We start from the raw sequence: 21,608 nt of genomic DNA on the forward strand, positions 1-21,608 counted from the left end.
TATGATTGTGGAGTCTTATTCGTGTATAGTTCCCTTGAGCGGTATGTAGTGTTCTTCTTTATCTTTTTTGATTGATTTTAGTTTGAAGTCTAGTTTATTTGATATGAGGATGGAAACCCCTGCTTGCTTCTGCAGTCTATGTGAGTGATATGATTTTTCCCAACCCTTCACCTTCAGTCTGTGGATGTCTTTTTCTATTAGATGAGTCTCTTGGAGGCAGCATATTGTTGGGTCTTTTTTTTATTATTATTTTATCAAATCTGCTAGTCTATGTCTTTTGATTGGTGAGTTTAGGCCGTTAACATTCAGGGTTATTATTGAGACATGATTTTTATTCCCAGCCATTTTTGTTTATTTTCGGTATTTATTGTGACTTGTTTTCTCCTCTTGATTAGATTTTCCTTTAGTGTAATCCCTCTCTCTGCTGATTTTCATCATTGTTTTTCATTTTCTCTTCTTGGATTATTTTGCTGAGGATGTTTTGTAGTGCAGGCTTTCTAGTTGTAAATTCTTTCTTAACTTTTGTTTATCATAAAGGTTTTTATTTCATCATCAAATCTAAAGCTTAGTTTTGCTAGATTAAGATTCTTGGTTGGCATCCATTTTCTTTCAAAGCTTGATATATGTTCTTCCACAATTTCCTGGCTTTGAGGGTCTGGGTTGAAAAATCTGCTGATATATAAATTGGTCTCTCTCTATATGTGATCTGATTCCTCTCTCTTGCAGCTTTTAAGATTCTATCCTTATTCTGTATGCTAGGCATTTTCATTATAATGTGCCTTGGTGTAGCTCTGTTGTAATTTTGTACATATGGTGTCCTGTAAGCTTCTTGAATTTGGTTTTCCAATTCGTTCTTCATGCTTGGGAAATTTTCTGATATTATTTCATTGAAGGGATTGTGCATTCCTTTGGTTTGAAACTCTTTGCCTTTTTCCATCCCAATAACTCTTAGATTTGGTCTTTTGATGCTGTCCCATAATTCTTGGATGTTCTGTTCATGGTTTCTAACTTTCTTCACTGTGTGATCAACTTTATTTTCCAGATTGTATACTTTGTCTTAATTATCTGACGTTCTTTCTTTTAAATGATCTAGTCTGTTGATTATGCTTTCTATTGAGTTTTTTATTTGGATTATTGTATTCTTCATTTCAAGGATTTCTGACTGGTTTGTTTTCAGAGTCTCTAGCTCTCTCGAAGTAATCTTTTGCTACCTCTATTTGCTCTCTTATCTCATTGTTGGAGTGATCAGTTGTTGCTCATTTAGGTCATTTTTCATTCACAGATCATTTTAATTATGAACCTTCTGAAGTCCTTCTCTGACATTTCATAAACTTTGCTGTCCATGGATTCTGTTATTATAGTGTCCTGGTTTTGGGGGGGTCACTTTCCTTCCTTGTTTTTTTATGTTGTCTATGTGTCTTTCCTCCTTGCAGATATTACAGTTATATTCCTTATATTCTTGTAGTACCCGTGCAGATTGCCTGTACCTCATCTTGATGTTGGGCTTCCAGACCCTGCTGGTGTCCCTCAATGAATGCTACTGCATCCTGGATCTGGGTCCTGTGCAAGTTGGTGTAGGTGGATCCAAGCCACTGGGCTTGACCTCCCTGGTAGTCTGCTGGTCAGAAGGAGTGGTCCCAGCAGAGGCTAGGCTCTGGCGGGTGCCAGCCCCACTGTGTGAAGGGTGGACCCAGCCTGCTGTGAGCCTGGGACCTGCACAGGCCGGTGTAGGTGGATCTGGGCCTGGGCTGCAGGACTGGACCTCACATGGTAGTCTGATGGTCAGAAGGGGTGGTCCTGTGCCAGAGGCTAGGCTCTGGCGAGTGTCTGTCCCCTGGGGGAGGGATGAACCAGGGCTACTTAGAGCCTGGGTTCCTCGCGGGCTGGAGTGTAGTAGTACAAAATAGTTTTTGAGGAGGGAAAAAACACAAGAAATCCACACCAAAGGAAAGCTTATTAGTTTGATATAGTTTCACTTAATTATTTTTGCTTTTGTTGTCTTCATTTTTGTGTGACATCCAAAATATCATTTCCAAAGATGGTATCATGGTACTTTTCCCTATTTTCAGGAATTCTACAGTTTCAAGTCTTCCTTATCTTTAAGTCTGTAATCCATTTTGAATTCATATTGTGTGTGGTAAAAGGATTCATTTTGTTCTTTTTCATTGAATATCCACTTTTCCCAGCACTACTAATTGAAGAGACTATCCTTTCGCCATTTGTGTTCTTGGTGGCCTGTAAAAACAATTCTTGATTCTATATACTTGGGTGTTTCTGGGCTCTCTGTTCTGTTTCGTTGATCTATGTGCCTGTTTTATGATAATGTCTCAGAATACAGAAAAGGCATTTTACAATGTTCAGCATCCTTTCATAATTAAATCTCTCAACAAAATGGCATAGAAAGAAATTTCTTCAACATATTAAAGACCAAGTATGAAAAGCCCATACCTAACTTTTCTCTAAGATTTGGTACAAAGCAAGAATGCATTTCCTGCTACTTTTGTCCCACCTAGTACTGGAAATACTAGTGAGCTCAAACAAACAAGAAAAAGAAAGAAAAGACATCTAAATTAGAAAGGAAGAAGTAAAAATTTTCCTGTTTGCAAATGACCTGATCTTACAGGTAGAAAACCTTAAAGATGCTCCCTCCCCACAAACACCTGATAAAATTAATTAATGAATTTAGTAAAGTAGCAGGACACAAAATCATATGTCAGTTTTTTCTTTACATTTCTTTATACTAATAACAGTCTATGAAAGAAATAGAGAAAATAATCCTGTTTATGATAGCATCAAAAATAATCAAATACTTGAATTAATTTAACCAAAGAAGTAAAAGATCTGTGTGCTTTAAGCTATAAAACATAAATTGAAGCAGATGAAAATGGACATATCATGTGTTCATGGGTTGGAAAAGAATTAATATGATTAAAATGTCCAGCAATCTATAGCTTCTGTGCAATCCCTACCAAAATTCCTGTGGCATTTTTCACAGAAATTGAAAAGTCAATTATGAAATTCTTGTAGTACCACAAAAGGCCCTCAATAGCCAAAGCAATCTTTTTGTTGTGGTGGTTGTGGTTGCTCATCTATTTGTTTTGTTTTGTTGGTACCAGGGATGAAACCCAGGAGGTTTAACCACTTAACCACTAAGCCACATCCCCAGCCTTATTTATTTATTGAGGCAGGGTCCTGCTAAGTTTATTAGGGCCTTGCTAAGTTGTTTAGGCTAATCTCGAACATGCAATTCTCCTGCCTCAGCTTCCCAAGTTGCTAGGATTGTAGACATGTACCACTGTGCCTGGCTAGCCAAAGCATTCTTTTTTAAAAAAATTACTTATTTCTTATTTGTTCTATGTAGTTATACATGACAGTAGAAATCATTTTGATACATCTTATATAGATCAAGTATAATTTCTCATTCTTCTGTTTGTACATGATGTAGAATCACACCCGTCTTATAGTTATCTATGTATGTAGGATAATAATATCTGATTCGTTCTACTATCGTTTCTATACCCATATCCTCTTCCTTCCCTTCACTCCCCTCTATCTAATCTAAAGTAACTGTATTCTTCCCTAGCTTTCCCCCTTATTGTGAATTAACATCCTCATATTAGAGAAAACGTTCAGCCTTTGTTTTTTGGGGATTGGCTTATTTCACTTAGCATGAGATTCCCCAGCTCCAACTATTTACTGGCAAATGCCCCAGCTCCAACTATTTACTGGCAAATGCTCAGTAATATTCCATCATATATATATATATATATATATATATATATATATCACATTTTCTTTATCCATTCATCTGTTGAAGGGCACCTAGGTTGGTTTCATAGTTTAACTATTGTGAGTGGAGCTGCTATAAACATTAATGTGGCTGCATCACTGTAATATGCTGATTTTAAGTCCATTGGGTATAAACCAAGGAGTAGGATAACTGGATTAAATGGTGGTTCCATTCTAAGTTTTCTGAGGAATCTCCATACCATGCTTTCTATAATGGTTGCACCAATTTGCATTTCCACCAGCAGTTTATTAGTGTACCTTTTTCCCCACATCCTTGCCATTCTTGAGAAAGGAAAAAAAAAAGTTGGAAGCATCATATTTTCTAATGTCAAATTAAATTACAAAGCTGTGGTAACCAAAACAGTGAGATATTGGTATAAAAACAAACATACAGACTTTAATCACCATTTTAAAAAACACATATTAAATGCCAAATCATATTTCATCCTATACCAGACTTTAACAATAAGCTGGATAAAAGTAGGGGTTTTTTCCCCAAAATAGTGATAATTTTTTTATTACCCCTTTGAGGAGCCGGTTAAAACTTCATATGCACACAGTTTTGCTTATAATTTCAAAGGCTTTTTGAAACACTCTATTTTTTTTTTTTTTGCAACACTCTATTTTCTAAGCCTACCATAGTTTTCATGTCCCTCAGGTTAAGAAATTCCTGCTTGAGTTTTACTCTAGTTCTCCAAGACTTGTCAGTAACAAAATGTGGTTATTAATTCTTCTGGATCATGTTTTGATTTTAAAGAACTAACTGCTGTTACTACAGTGGTTTTGATTTCTTTTTTATTTTTTTTAGGGGGTTTAGGAGTACATAAGAAAGGTCTGCTTTCACCTCCTTTGAGTTGTGATTATTTGGAGCATACATTACCACTTTTGTAAGGCTGAAATTTGGCCATTGCTAGAGTATTATTTTATTTATGTTCTGTCTCCATAGTAGTTCTTGTGCTATACTTTATATATAAAAAAAGAGAGAAAAATGTTATTATTTCTCAAAAGAGGTAAAACTTCTCCAAAGAGGTAAAACTCTTGAAACTTTTAACTTTTGCCATCAGTACAACCTAATAACCAGAAAGAAAGGTGGGAGTGGAAAGTTGTAGTTGTGTTATGACTCCAGCATCTCAATGGAAGATGACTTTATACTGCCCAGGTTTAGAATCGTAGGTGTGATTAGGAAGAGGTCTGTCTTAATCCATTTTGTGTTTTTATAACAGAATACTTAAGATGGGGTAATTTATAAGAACAGACATTTATTTTATAATTTATTATAAAATTTATTAGACATTTATTTTATATTTTAAAATTTATTAAAATTTATTAGACATTTATTTTATATTTTAAAATTTATTAGACATTTATTTTATATTTTATTATTCTGGCTACTAGAAAGTCAAAACAAGGAAATAGCATTTGGAGATATAGTGAGGGGTCTGCTTGCTGCATTTTTACATGGAAGAACATGGAAAGAAGAGTTAAACAAATGTTGTAGGAATGAATATTTATAAATCTGTTACAAGAAAATCAAATTTGGATCTTTTAAAGTGACTCATTTTGCACAACAGCAACAATAAAAATAAAACAAACATTTCTTCAAATCCCAGTCTTTTGGTGGGAGGGAAAAAAGCTCTTGCAAAGAACACAGTGGTTTATTTGGTTCATTTACTTTATCTATTTATTTTTGTCATGTTACAGCATTAAAGCTAGGTCCTGAATCATTCAAGTTTGATGGTGCAGTGGAGGCTGTGGCTGTCCGACAGGCTGAAAAGTATTATATCCTCCGACCAGAAGTAATTGAAACCTATTGGTACCTATGGCGATTTACTCATGATCCAAGATACAGGCAGTGGGGCTGGGAAGCAGCACTGGTAAATAAGCCAACATTTTATTTTATCTGTAAGAATATGAAACCAAGCCCTCTTATAGTGCCATGTATTCTTATCTGTGTTAACCTCAGTTTGAGAAACTATAGTATGATTTTTATTTTTCTAATGAAGAAACTATTAGTTCATTTAAATTTCTTGAGCAGTAGATAAAACCTTGAAATCCTGTTTTATTTTCTAGTGAGAGTAGTTTCCTGCCAGTATTTACTTACTATCCTTATTGAATAATATAGGAATTATTTAAAAGGCAATTTTCCAATATAATTGTTATATAAGTAATTTAATTTTTACATGTCCTCTTAATGCTTAACCACCGGAGGGGGGAAAAGTCATAAAATTAATCAAGTGTATAACTTGGGTAGATGACCCCGTTCATTTTACCTTGAGATATGAAAGATACCTAATAGATCACATGAAGGATCAGTAAATTTTTTTAAATTTTCTAGGTTGAAAAATAAACTATGTATATTTAAAATTAGGAAATTTTAATTATAAGTTAAAGAAGCAAATGATTTACTCTTAAAATACTAGACTTTCAGGAAACCTCATGGCTATCAGTACCTGGGGAAGAAAAAAATTAGACTTTTATAAAAATATAGCTTATTCCTGGAGTGGGGGATGTTTTATTCTCTGAGATTCACTAGTTATGATGAATAGTATTAATTGTGAATATTTATATTCAGACAAATTAACTTAAACTTGTAATCTGATAAAATGACTAATGAACATCCGAGGCAAGATAAGGAATGCTAGTAAATTGCCCAACCAAGAATGTGCAAGGTGTATTTTAGGGCAGAATGTACACTGATTTATGTACAGAAAACATTCCACAGTGGCAAAGTTGGAGCCCTTATGTGTCAAATCAAGGGTACTTCATTTAGTTGTTCAGGAATAAGACACAAAAACATACATACACACACCCTCACTAAGTTTTGTTAATCACTTTCTTATGTTTTCATATGCAAAGTAATGATAAAAAGTTGTTTGGTAATCTAAAAAGTCCTTCAGATCTTCTTTTTTTCCCTCACTATTTTTTATTTTAAGAATCTGGGGGCTGGGGATATAGCTCAATTGATAGAGTGCTTGCCTGGCATGCACAAGGCCCTGGGTTCAATCCCCAGAACAGAGAGGGAGGGAGGGAAGGGAAGGGAAGGGAAGGAAGGAAGGATGGATCTGTTATAGAACTACTAAAAGTTTTTAAAGGGTTAGGGACTACTTAAAGCTTTTTTTCATTGGGGAACAACAAAGCAAAGGGATCTGATTATAATTCACACATTGATGAATCTAGGAATAGGGTGATATCTTAAACTAAGGTAAAACACTTAAGGGTCTTTTGTCATTCAGGTTTGGGTAATCCTTTGGACAGGAGAGTGTTAGAAGGAAGGTAGTTTCACAGAGCAGAAACAGGCACAGCACTTATTGATGCTGCTTTCCCCTGGCCCCATGAGTCCAAGATTAGGTAGGTAGTACAGCTCTACCAGCAGGTCCTGCCACAGCTGAGAGGACAGCCAAACTGTTGTCACAGTGGTTAGGGAATAGGCACTCATACACATTTATACACTCCCATGCACATACACTTATTTTGTTAGTGGTGGCTTACTAGTGCTTGCATAGGTAGGTAAAGTAGTTCTGTAATGAGTCTATTTGACTTGAATGTTTCCTAATATTTAATGATTCTTATTTAGAAAAACGAGGGAGATGTTTCTCAATCATGTGGAATGGGGAGTTGGGTAAAAAGTGATGGTGGATACACATCTTATCATTAGGAAATGCTATATAATAAATTATTCTTTTCCTAAAGTCCTTTTTTCCTGTGTGTTATCTTAAAGTATGGCCCCACATTTACCTGTTAGAAGAGGTTTGACAGGATTCAACTTTAGCCTACAGCTGTCCAAATTTGAATTATAGGAGTTAGGATTTTACTTTTATAGACTATATAGACACATACAGATTCAAAGTGTAATCTGTCAAGAACAAGAACAAAACAACTATGCTACAAATTAAGGTTTGGAAAGTGTGCCATGATGAGAACTGGAAAAATAGAGGCAAAGAGGAAGCTTCATAACTTAAAAAGAATTTCTTTGTGCATCATAATTGGCCCCTCCTATTGGAGGTGAAGAAAGTAAAGAGAAGGTGTAATTGGACAATAGTGATGAGTCTGTCTTCTGAAGCCTTAGCTGTTTTGTTTACATATTCAGTCTTCTAAACTGGAATAAATTATACATGGAAACTTTCTCTCAGGAAATGACTCTAAATGGTTTAAGGATTAGTCACACCTCCCTCCTGTTCCTCAGTATTCCTAAATAGCTGTGGTAGTTCATATAGTCCTGAAGATATGATCATTGTGGGATCCAGTACTTAAAAACTCTTGAATTTGAAATGTTTAAAATATTGATAGGTATAAGGAAAAAAACCCAGCTGTAATCAAAATGGAACAATAAAATGGAACAAGTTGACTATAGTCTTTTCAGTGTTAATTAACTTTTTATTAGAAAAGAAGACCAGAAGAGAAAGAAAAATTGCAAGACTAGGAATAAGCCATGGTAGCCATGATTAAATAAGAGGAGAGTTAGATAGAACAAAGAATGAAAAGAACCATAAATAATTCCAACTTTTCACAAACAGTTTAATTCTGTACGTGATATACCTGCATAAGCAAGATATTTGATTGCTTTGAATTAGAAGTAGAATTGTGAACAGATAGCATTTGATTGGATTGAATTCAGAATTCAGTTTTATTTAGGCATGTTCATGGATGCAAAAGGAGATAAAAATTTAGAATCTTAATTTCCAGCCAAGCAATAAAGCACATTAGTTAATATTATAGAGCAAATTACTCTGCTTAGTTTTTCCATCTGAAAAGTGAAGCTATCAAACTCAGGGTTGTTGTGAAATTTAAATGTTGGTGCCTTCAGCACATAGTAAGTACTTCATGTTAGCCCTTAAATTTTAAGTATTATATAGAAGGTATATAGATGAGCTTTCTGCTAGTTTGTATCGAAATCATAGTTTGTATCTAAATCATACAATGTCTGGCAAGAATTTATTTGCAGTGAATATATACTAGTAAATCTCTTATTAATATTACTATAGAAAGCTCCTAAGAAATACTTTAATATATTATGGACTATTGTTTGTTCTTGGAAGTGATAAAATTTAAATTCGTAATTTGAGTTCACGCTGACCTCTAATTTTCCAAGAATGAGAAATTTCCATTTGATAATGTATTATTTTTAGGCTGAATATATTATTAATTAATTAAAGAATAATTAATATTGTCAAATTTTTATACAGATTTTTAGGAACTTTTGATTTTGATTCTTAGCCTTCAAAATTTGAAATTATGTGGAATTGTTTCTCTTATTGATTTCGTTTACAGGCTATTGAAAAGTACTGCCGGGTCAGTGGTGGATTTTCTGGAGTCAAGGATGTATATTCCTCTACTCCTACACATGATGATGTACAGCAGAGCTTCTTTCTTGCTGAAACATTAAAGTGAGTAAATACTTTTAAAATGCTTTTAAAAAGTAAATTTATCTTCTAACCAGTATATCAAAACACAGAAATCTTACATATTAAGCAGTAAGGTAATTACAGTGTTTTGATATATATATCATGTAATGTTTAAATGAGGTTAAACATATCTGTGTCTTCAGATATTTGTCAGTTCTTTGTGGTGACAATTTTCAAAATCCTTTCTTCTTTTTGAAATATACAATACATTATTGTTATCTATAATGATGCTATTGTACTATATATACACCAGAACTTCTTTCTTCTGTCCAGCTGTAATTTAGTACTCTTTGATCAAGTTCTGTCCCTCTCTCTTACCCCTAGTCTCTCATAGCCTCTGGTAACCACCATTCTATTCTCAACATCTATGTGATTAACTTTTTTAGATTTTACATATGAATGAAATTACATGATCCTTGTCTTTCTGTGCCCGGCTTATTTCCTTTAATATAATGATCTTTGCTTCTGTCTGTGTTACAAATAACAGGATCTCATTGTTTTTTTATGGCTGAAGAGTATTCCATTGTGAACCACATTTTCTTTATCCATTCATTAAAAATTTTTATTGTATATTAGTTGTATGATTGCTAGATGATGCATTAGGACTGTGTGATATGTTACACTAAATTTTATTATGAATATCTTTTTATGTAATTGGGTCCATTAACCTTCACCTACATCTCAAGAAGAATGACTTAGACCATAAGGCAGATATTTTATCAAATATGTAATTACTACCTTTATTTTTTTGTTGTTGTTGTTGTTCTTAGTTCTTTAGAGTGCATTACAATCACTTGGAAGGCTTCTTAAAACACAGATAAATAAATGGGCTCATACCCATAGAATTTTAGTAAATCTGGGGTGGAGTCTAAGAATTTACGTTTCTGACAAGCTCCTGGTGATACTGATGGTGCTGATCCTGGGACCACACCCGACCTCTCTGCTATAGCTAATTAAATTTTAGGAATAATCATGAAGTTTTGATGGTACCAAATGATATAAAGCCATAGTCAACCATTTCCCAAAGAGGGTTTTCATAAAGATACACATAAAAGGAATAATGGAGGGTGGGGGGGAGATAATTTTTGACGTATACTCAAAATCCCAGATAGAAAACTCTGTAAACCACCATAGGAGAAGGTGGAAACCTTAAGCCTTACTTTGCTAAAGACTTGAGAGATTTCTTGAATATTAAATTTATAAAATATTTATATCTAAATATTTTGAGAGGAGATTTAGTTAATTAGTGAATATTTTAGGTGAATTGTTAGTATAATGAATATACAACAGCCTGATTTTTATGTAAGGGGAAGAATTATACAAGAAAGGAAGACCTTTGAATAGTCTCTATTAACATGAAAATGCTTGAAGATATTTATTGAATCTTGATTGTTTTCTAAAAATAGGTAAATGCTATCACTCTACCAAATTTCTCCAGTTGCAATAAAAAGAAATATGTTCTTTGGCAATGGTTTTCATTACTCCAGGAATTGTTAGTTCACTGGTCTTATTGAAATAGCAGTTATTCAAAAACCCTTTAAGCTAAAAGATGCCAAGGAACCAAGATTCCTGGGAATATTTCTGTAAGCAGCAGTCTGTGACTGTCTACTGAGTATATTCTATTTGGATTCTCAATAGTTTTATTTATGTGGATGTGTATCACTTACTAGCATTAATCAATTCCTCTTAAATAAAACTTTGAAAGAAGCTAGGCATGCATGCCTGTAATCCCAGCAGCTCCAGAGTCAGAGGCAAGAGGATCACAAGTTCAAAACCAGCCTCAGCAATTTAGCAAGACCCTAAGCAACTTAGGGAGACCCTGTCTCAAAAGAACAAATAAAAGGATGTGGCTTAATGTTAATCACCCTTAAGGTTAAATCTCTGGTATAAAACGAAACACAACAAAATTTGAGAATGTGTTATTTTATATCTGTTTCTCAGTACCCGACTTCTATTCATCTAAATCTTTCATGTAATTAGGTTTTTATTGACTCTTAGCACAGTTGTTGTATATTTATTTGAAGTTCTGACAGAAAAAAAATTATATATGTTAAGGATTCATTTCAACCACTTTTTTTGAGTTCATATATATCAGGCATTAAATGACTAAGAGTAGAAATCAGAAGTCAAGTCTTTTCATTAAATTTATTATTAAAGAGAGGTAGCATAAGACCAAGTTTACCACCACAGCTTGTCTGCTTTCTCCAACACTGTAGTCTCTGTGCCAGAAAGTATGTCTGTATATCTGTAGGTCTTGCTTGTATAGTTTTTTCCTCTCTCTCTTAAAAATTGAAACTTTGAATATAATGGCAAAGTTCTGGAAAGTTATGTAAGAGTATGTCAAACATCTTAAATGCAGTCTTTCACTGCTAGTGACAGGAATATGTTCTGAGAAATACATTGTTGTGCAAATATCATAAAATGTACTTACATAAACCTAGGTTGTATAGCCTACTACACATCTAGGCAATATGGGATAGCCATAATTTATTAAAAATATTTTTCTCTCTTCAATAGTAAATTAGCCTGAGATTACTGTAACAATTTTTACTTTCTAAGTTTAATTTTTCAAAACATTTTTACTATTTTGTGATAATATTTAGCTTAAAGCACACATTGTATAGCTGTACAAAGTATTGGGACTTTTTACTGTTCTTATCATGTAAGCTTTTCCATTGTATACCACATTTTTTCTATTTTAAAATTTTTATTTTATTTTATTTTATTTCAAAAACTGTTTTGTAAAAAACTAGGAAACAAGCATACAATAGCCTGGGCCTACCCAGGTCAGTATTGTCATCCACTGTCCCACTGGCAGGTCTTCAGGGACAGCAATGCACATGGAACTGTCATCTTCTATGATAATAGTACTTTCCTCTGGAATCCCCCTGAAGGAGCTGCCTGAGGCTGTTTTATAGTTATCTTTCTATGTAGGAGGAATATAGTTAATACATAAACCAGTAATGTAGTCACTTATTATCAAATGTTATGTACTGTACGTAATTGTATGTGCTGTATTTTTATATAGCTGAAAGTACAGTAGGTTTTTTACACCAACATCACCACAAATATGAGTAATACATTATACTATGACTATCTCACTAGGCAGTCGGAATTTTTCAGCTCTATTATAGTATTATGGGAGTACTGTTATATATGTGATCCATTGTTGACCAAAATATTGTTATGTGGTATGACACTATGATCAGCTATAGAAAAGGATTTATGTACAAGACATTTACTGCTGTTACAAAAATAAGAGTTATTACATGTTCAGTAACAGTTGAATGGTTAAATAAATTGTTACATCCGCAGTAGATGTTACTATGGAGACAATAGCAGTTGTTTATAAGGCTTTTCACAGTAGCAGATAGGATATTAAGTGCATGTATATATACACACACATACATGCATACACACATATATGTAAAATACATAGGTGAAAATGTTTCTAGGATTTCAGAATATAAAGATGTGAACTGAAGATCATAATGTGTTCTAATAATAAAAAATGTGAACTGTGGGTTGGCTTAATTGGCTTTTTCAAAGAATGCTTTTTGGTTTTGCTTTATATTTTAAATAAATGAATTTATTGTCTACTTATAAAAATATAATAAAGCTGGATCCCTGATAAACATCAAACTCATTTTATATAGAACAAAGCTTTAAATATAAAAAAGGAAAGAAAATCATGAAAAAAAATGGATTCCCCCCTCCCCCAGTGCTGGGGATTAACATGACATGATATAAAAATCAAGAAACCATAGAAGAAAAGATAAAATTTTAATTGCATAAAAGTAGAAAACTTCTACAACAAGAAAAGAACATTAAATAAAGTAAAGAGCCGGATGTGGTGGCACACACCTGTAATTCTAGCAGCTCCAGAGGCTCAGGCAGGAGGATCACAAGTTCAAAGCCAGTCTCAGCAACTTAGTGAGGCTTTAAGCAAAGTAAAACTTTAAAAGGGGTTGGGATGTGGTTCAGTGGCTAAATGCCTCTGAGTTCAATTCCTGGCATCAAAAACAAAAGACAAACACTGGATAAACAGTGGATTACTTAGAACAGGGAGAGAATGGAAGAGATGGAGGAAACCTAATAATCAGATACCATGTTTTACTGTCAGAAGACTTAAAATTTGAAAAACACCCGTGTTCTGGTGTTGGAAAAATAGAGTTGAGAGTGTGTTGTTTAGTATGGGAGTGAAATTGTTGGAAAAGAACCTATTGAAATATTGAGTGTACATTAATTTTGCTCCTGTGGATCAACTCCTACCACTTATCCTATAGGTATATTCTCCCAATTAAGAAAGATAAATGTAGAAAGGTGTATTTCATTTCATTGATGTTAATATTTTTTGCTCTTATATTGAATAATTAAGATTTAATGCCATTTTTCCCTTTTCAGTCACATCTTCAGAACTTATCATTTTAAGGCAAATTGTATAAACATCTGTCCCCTCTGGTAAAGAAATCTCATTTCCTAAAGATAATTATTAAACCAGTTCTTGATGTATTTTTTGGAAGTTTTCTGGGTATATACAAACATAAAAGTATGTGTTCGTATGTCCTCTTAATGACCTTTTATTTTTTTGCCATAGATAGGATTATATACACCTATTGTTCTAACACTTGTATTTTTCATCTTAATTTATACCTAGAGAAAATTTCCACATTATCACATATAAATCCACTGAGGAATGTATCATAATTTATACTTATAATTAGTACCCTGTTATTAAATATATAAGTTGGTTCTAGATGTTTGCTGTTATAAACGATATTGCAGGAATGCCTGTCTATCTCTGTCTATGCTGCTTCCTGTGTGAATATAAATACTGATTAGATTTCTAGAAATAAATGTCTGTTTCAAAAGGCATATGCATTTGAATTATGGTAACTTTAATTAAATAGAATTAACCAAGAGTGGTAACTATTCACAAAACTTGTTACACATAGACAGCTCTGGAAGTTCATGGGGAGAAAATGGTGTTTAGAAAATTAATTTAAAATGGCTAGAATCAAGAGGGTACACTGAGAAGTACTCAAAATACTTAGGTGTGGTACCTGATAACATGAGGTAAGGTTTGAATAGTTAGCTTAAAAAAAAAAAAGTCAGAATTTTTTTAAAGTCAGTATTAAAGTTTTTAAAATCTCAAGTGACTTAAACTCACTCACGATTCAAATGACAGAATAAATTACTCAGGTCTTTTTTTCTATAGGTAAAATGTTATTCTTAGGATTAGTGTGATAAAATTTTAGCATTTAATCACCCTTTAAACCATCCTTAGAAGTGGATCCTTTATTCTATCTCTTTGGTCTTTAAGTAGATCTGTTTCTTTATCTACTAAATTAATGATCACCAAAATATAGAAAAGATACAGTGTAATATATGGAGCAGTTCACCCAACACATGCTTATTGTTTAGTGCCTAATAAGTGCCAGCTTGTATATCATGTGCTGGGGATGTGTCCTGAGTATATCAGGAATATCCTGACATCAAGGAACTCACAATCTAAGTCTCACGCACACTCTTCCTAACATATAATTGCTATATGTTTTGAGAGTCTGCCTGTAAAAATACACCCTATGTATGTTATCTGTGCTTGCCATCATTGTCTCCCTTTGCCCTGCTTTATTTCTCTTCTTAGCACTATCATCACCTGATATAGGTTTGCCTGTTTTGTCTCTACTAGCACATTGTGTGCTTCAAAACAACAGTGTTTTCATTTTAACTCCTGATCTTCTCAGCACTTAGCACATGGCACTCAGTAAATAAGTGTTGGATTTGTCAAATCAGCTCTGTTATGCAAGGGAAAAAAGGCTATTTGCCTCTCCATTCTGGCTACTCTTAAGTAGTAGTTTTTAATGGTGTAGTTTGTCATTTTCAATTGTATTTTTAAGGCATTCTTTATCATCCTATGTAAAATTTAAATTTCTCCTTTAGTCCCTATCTTTTTCCCCACTTTGCTTCATTGCACCTATCTTCTAACATGCCATATAATTTTCTTAAACATTCCACAACTAGAGTACAATTTACAAGATTTTGTAAAGATTGGTTACTCTATCATATGTCATCCACAGTGGTGCTACACATATAATACATGTTTCAATATTAAATAATTTGTCAAATAAAGGATTGAGTCATTTGATTCCAAGAGAGACATCTGAATAAATGGCAGTTTTATAAGATCTTACAAAAGTAAGAGTGGGAATAAGAAAATAATAGAACTATGTAATTTCCTGATAGAGTCTTAGGGTTTCAGAATTCATTTAGTGCCAATCGGTGGTAATAATGGACTAAGGAATTGACAAAGCAAGAAGAAAGGGCAAGGTGTGAAAACTGGAGGAGTCAGGGCTGTACAGCTGAAGGTTCAGATGTCTACATGAAGAAAAAGCAGAAATGGTACAAATTAATAGTTTTTGTTAGAAGTTACACAAAATTGGTGACTTGAAAAGTTGTTTTCAGATTTGAGTATATGTCAGAATCACCTGGAAAGATTCTTAAACCATGGATTGCTGGGCTCCATTGACAGAGTTTCTTATTAATGAGTCTAGGATGGGGCTTGAGAAGTAGCATTTCTAACAAGTTCCTAAGTGATGCTATTGCTTCTAATCTGGGAGAATCACTCCTTGAGAACCATTAGCATCTGTGGCTCTGTTGTAAAACATTTATGGATGCAATTAGGGATTAAGAGATTAACTCTATGGATACAGAAGCTAGCACACCAGAAAGGTAGGCAAATTTTGCATAACTGCTATATTCACGTGGTCTGGTCTCTTTGAATAGATATGCTGGAGGAACAGAACTACTCATATTTCCTCTCTATCACTGTAGGTTTAATACCTCTTAGGACCTGACATAGTACAATCCAAATATTTGGCACTGGGGTGGGCACACACATACAAACCCAATGGGTTTTATGTCTGTCATTTCATTATAAGCATTTTTTCAGTTTCAAAAATGCTTTGAAATATCCTTGCCAGTTTCTTTCGCTACAGTAGAGGGAGCTACAACCTAAATTGTAATACAACAAGGTTATTTTGCTTTTCCATTTTTGTCCATTAGTCTTTTTTTTTTAAAGGTTTTAAAATCAGATTTATTGAAGTATTTTAAGTGTATACGTCATTGTATTTTGACATACACATAAGCCTGGAGAACTGCCACCTCAGTTAAGTTAGTTGTGTGCTGTATGATCACATTTTCGTCAACATTTGAACACGTGTCCAACAGTGGTTCCTTAAGATTATATCACCTGGCTGCATTGTGGATATCTTAGTTTATGTTCAGTACACTCTTAATGTTCACACAACAAAAAAATCATGTAAGTGCATTTCTCAAAACACAAGTGAAATGTGACTACGTATGGAAGATTTCCATATACAGTGTAAGTTATCTCTTATAAAATTTCATGTAGTTTGAATCATTTGGGGATAATATTTTCAGAGTAATCCATGTTACATTTATTAGTAATTCATTTTTTCTGTTGATAAGTAGTAGTCTGTTTTTTGTGCATATATATTTTGTTTGTTTACTCACATGTTTTTGAAAGAAATCAGGGGAAAAAATGGTTTGTTTCTTGACCATTTGACTATATTTAAATATCTTGTACTTAATTTTTTCTTTGTAATTATGTTTTCCCTTAAAATAACTAAATTTCATCTAATCTTCTATTGTTAACAAAGTGATTATCAAATAGTTGGCTAATAAAGAAAATTCTAAATGGTTTTCATCTGGTGCTTTTAATGCAGAATGTCATAACTAAAAAGCTAGAGTGGTTATGAAAAAAGACTGAAATGATTTTAAATGATACATGAGATATTATTAGGCAAAGTAAAATGGAAAGTCACTTTGTGAAAAGAAAGATCCAGCTGGAGAAAGTATCTTTAAAAACATACTAAGAAAACTAGAGTGCACCAAAGTACATTCACTGAAAGTAACGCGAAATAGGATTTTAGAATCAAAACCAGGGAATTAACATGGATGAACTTTGAGGACATTATGCCAAATGAAATATTAGTCACAAAAGGATAAATACTATATGATTCTACTTATATAAGGTATCTAAAGTAGTCAAAGTGATAGAAACAGTTACTAGTGACTTAGGAAAGGCAAAAAGGAAAGATATTAAAGGGTATAGAATTACAGTTTTTAGATTTAAAAGTTTTAGAGGTATGTCTCAGAAAAGTATGGATTATATACTGTTGAAGTGTGCACTTAAAAATGTTATGTGTTGTTACCACAGTGAAAAAACACCAGGGAAGCAATGACATGCTGAAAAGGGAATCATAAGATAAAATGCAAAATGCCCACACTATAACTCCAGCCTCGTCTCCTAGCCCCTTCAATTCTACTTTTTTCCTTCTCTAAAATTCTCTCTCTTCTGTTCTGCTTTTTCTATCATTCCTAAAATATTGACTACCAAATCACACTTGTGGTTGTACCTTCATGTATAACTTATTACAAGGTGTGCAGTAATTTAATATAACAGATTATATTCCTGGTAAACAAATAGGGTGAAAATGAAACTTAGAGACCCAAAGGAAGGAAAGCATTTTTTTTTTTCTTTTTTGGTGGTACTGAGAATTGAACCCAGGACTGCTATAACACTGAGCTACATCCCCAATTGTTTTTAATTTTTTTTATTTTTGAGATAGGTTATTGCTAAGCTGCTGAAGGTCTCATTAAATACCCAAGGCTGGCCTCAAATTTACCATCCTGCCTCAACCTCCCTAGTCTTCTGGATTATAGGCATCCCTAGCTAATAATTTGTTTTTAACAAGTGAATATAGTTGGATTGAAGAAAATGTTGATGAATTTAATGTCCATTTTAACAAAATTCTAGAAGTCATATAATGATGACTTCAGTGAACTGATCATGAAGAGTCAGAAAGGGTTTCTAAGAAAATGTTCTTGGTGGACTGACTCTGTTTTGAGGGGGTTAATAATAGAAATGAGGACAGGGAGTCCATGAGACAATTACATTCAGCAAATTATTTGGTAAAGTCTCCTGAAGTGCATAAGCAGGACTTCTGCTAACTCCAAAGATGCAACCAGATTGCACTCTTCCACCTGAAGTCAACAGAAAAACTATATATATGAAGTAGTGGGTTTCAAAACACTGCACGGAGACAATGAAAGATAGGGATCCCTGAGAGAAGGAAAACAAAGAAGGTGAGCCCTATGGCCCAAATAACTGTCTCCATAGAGTTTCCAGGACTTGGTTGGGAGGCAGGGAGGACAACTTGAGGTAGAGCACGGCCACTTCCCTTAGGAGGACAGTACCAGAGGGGTGAAAGTGGCTTAAAGAACTCAAGGGAACACCCTTGAATATTCAGCAGAGTGCCCCTCAACACTAAGGAACCTCCCTGAGGTGAGGGAAGAATTATCTGAAAACAGAAAAGGGAAAATCAATTCAAGTATTACTAAAGTGGGATGGTTCTACCTCAGTAGTGGGAAGTAATGGTGCTTTGGATCTACACAATAATGAAAGCAACACCTAAAAGTATCAAACTGTTTTCCAAATAACCCAATAACATCCCATAACAAAACATAAAAAAATTTATAGGAATATAAAATATCTAGCACCTAACAAAGGAAAATCAACAATGTGTATCATTCAGCCAGAAAGTTTTCCATTTATGCAGAGGCTGGAAGATATGGCCAATAATGAGAAGACACAATAGAAACTTAGAACTGATACAGATGTTGAAATTGGCATTGATATTATAATGGTTATAATTACGTTTCATATATTCAGAAAGTTAAGACATAGAAGACATAAAAAAAAATCAAACTTCTTGAATCAAAAACTACAATGTCTGAGTTGAAAATACATTGGATATGATTAATAGCACATTAGACATTTCAGAAGTAAAAATTAGTGAACTTAAAAAATATGCGAGTAGAAACTGCCTAAAAGGAAACAAGAGAAAAACAAAAGAAACTTATAAAAATGAAAAGAATGTTAGTAAGCTATGTGACATCTTGAAGTGGTTTAAAATATATGATACTGGAGTTTTCAAAGGGAAGGACAAAGATGATAGACCAAAAATATTTGAAGAAATAATGGCCAAACTTTTTCAAAACTCATAATATAATAATAATCTACATACCTTCAGATAATCTACATACCTTCAGATCCAAGAAGCTTAACAAACCCCAAGCATAAGAAACATGCAGAAAACCCCACCAAGGTTCATTATATCAATTATTCAAAATGAGTGATAAAGAAAAATCTTAAAAGCAACCAGAGGGGGGCGGGAACAAGTTAGATGAAAAGGAGCATATATAAGAATGACAGCAGGGTAATAATGGTGAAATTTTGTAAATCTCCTCTAGTAAAAGAAATTGAAGGGCTTGGAGTAGTTTTACAGAAGATCTTTATATTGTGGCAGCTTACGAATTTGGTAAAAACAAAACTATTTGTCACCTAGGATTGATTGAGAGTGCTGAAGAAACAAAAATGTATCATATAATGACAATAACAACAACAAAAGCAACAAGGAAGCTTATCTGATTACCCAATGAAATACACAATAAAAAACCAGAAGGTGCCCACATGAACTAGAACTACCTGAGTTTGAAAAATCCTTGGCAGCAAATAGCAATGAGTACTAGAGAAAATATAAATTATTTGTATTTTTCACATTATTCTTAGAAAATCATCATTTAAATCACTTTTCCAAGTATATATTCAGTAATTAAAAAGAGATTGGGATATATTAGATTTATATAACAAATAAGGAAAAAGTAAGACCTGAAAGGATCAAACTGTTTTCAAGTAACTCAGCTACTTTTACCTTTGGAGAATGATTTCCCCTCACAGAGAATGTAGCCCAGCCTTTATACTTCATCATTTTAAAAAAATGCATCAAATCTTAACACAAGAAACAAAGTTGATAAAAATAAAATAATAGAGGAGAAATATTTTTTAATGATGGTAGAGTTCTCGTTGGAAGCAAAAATCAGTATTTCTTATGAATATAGATACAAAAGATGTAAACAAGATTTTGACAAGTCAGATTTAACGGCATGTTAAATAGAGAATACATCATGACAGAGTAAGTTTATCCTAGCTATGGAGGGTTAACATTTGAAAATCAAGGAATGAGCTAAAAAAGAAAAACCATATGACCCCCTTCAATAGATGCAGAAAAATCCTTTAACAAAATTCAATATCTACTTCTGATAAACTTTCTGAGCTAATAGGGAATAGAAGGAAACCTTGTCAGTCTGATAAAGGACATATATGAAAACCTACAGCTAGCATCATTCTGAAAAACTGAATGTGTTCCATTCTCCCTAAGATCAGGAACAATACAAGGATATCTCTTCACTTCTGCCTAGTATTGTATAGGAGGTTGTAGCCAGTGCAGTGTGGACCAATCTGAAAAAGAAAGACATCCAGACTAGAAAGGAAAAAGTGAAACTATCTTTTTTTTCATTGGGAATATGGTAATCCATGCAGACAATCCTATGAAATTTATCCCCAAAATTACTAGATTAAGTGAATTTAGCAAGGTTGCAGATAGGAGATCAGTATATTCAAATGAATTGTGTATACCAACAATGAACAATCAGAAATTGAAACTAAGAAGGAATATCATTTATAATAGCATAAAGATAATGGGATATTTGGGACATGGGGGTAGGAAAGATGGTGGAATGAGGTGGACTTCATTACCCTAGGAGTAAATCTTAATAAAACATGTGTGAGACGTACATACTGGAAATTATTGCTAAGAGATATAAAGAAGACCTAAAAGAATATTCATGGTTCTGAAGGGTTGATGTTGTTAATTCTCCTCAAATTAATTTTAGATTCTGCAATTCTATTCAAAATTCCAACAGTCTTTTTTTTTAATAGAAATTGACAAGCTGTTTTTAAACTTCTTATGGAAATGCAGAGGACCTAGGATAACCAAAACAAATTATAAAAAGAACAAAGTTAAAAGCCTAATGCTACCTAATTTCAAGACTTATTATTCAGCTGTGATAATCAAAATAGTGTGACACATCAGGGGAACAGAATATTGAGTTCACGATTGTGGGTTCAGGAATACCATACCTATGGTCATCTGATGTTTGACCAAAGCACAAAGGTAATGCAATGAAAAAGGAAAGACTTGGCTACAAAAGGTGCAGGAACAACTGGATTTCTGTATTTATATATATAAAAATCAACTCACAGTGGGTCACAGTCCTAAATTTAAAGCCTAAATATGTACAACTTAGAAGAAAACATAGGAGGAAGTCCATAAAAAAAAATTAGTGGTTAGATTTAAAATTTAAATTGTCTACTCTTTGAAAGATATTACTAAGAGAATGAAAACACAAGCCACACACTGAGGAAATCTTTGCAAATCTTATATCTGATAAAAGACTTGCATTAAGAATACATGGAAAATCTCAAATTTC

The 21,608-nt window shown here is 33.4% G+C and overlaps 1 protein-coding gene across 2 annotated transcripts in view; it reads left to right on the plus strand.

Annotated features, from left to right (window-relative positions):
- Positions 1-21,608, plus strand: part of Man1a2 (mannosidase alpha class 1A member 2) — a 152,445-nt gene that overhangs the window by 123,302 nt on the left and 7,535 nt on the right. For both annotated transcript variants that reach the window (XM_027940237.2, XM_071618229.1), the window contains exons 11-12: positions 5,491-5,663; positions 9,058-9,173. In XM_027940237.2, the coding sequence (XP_027796038.1) occupies positions 5,491-5,663; positions 9,058-9,173 (289 nt within the window). The remainder of the gene's footprint in view (positions 1-5,490; positions 5,664-9,057; positions 9,174-21,608) is intronic.

The sequence above is a fragment of the Marmota flaviventris genome, chromosome 10 (genome assembly GCF_047511675.1).
Source record: "Marmota flaviventris isolate mMarFla1 chromosome 10, mMarFla1.hap1, whole genome shotgun sequence".
Classification (NCBI taxonomy): domain Eukaryota; kingdom Metazoa; phylum Chordata; class Mammalia; order Rodentia; family Sciuridae; genus Marmota; species Marmota flaviventris.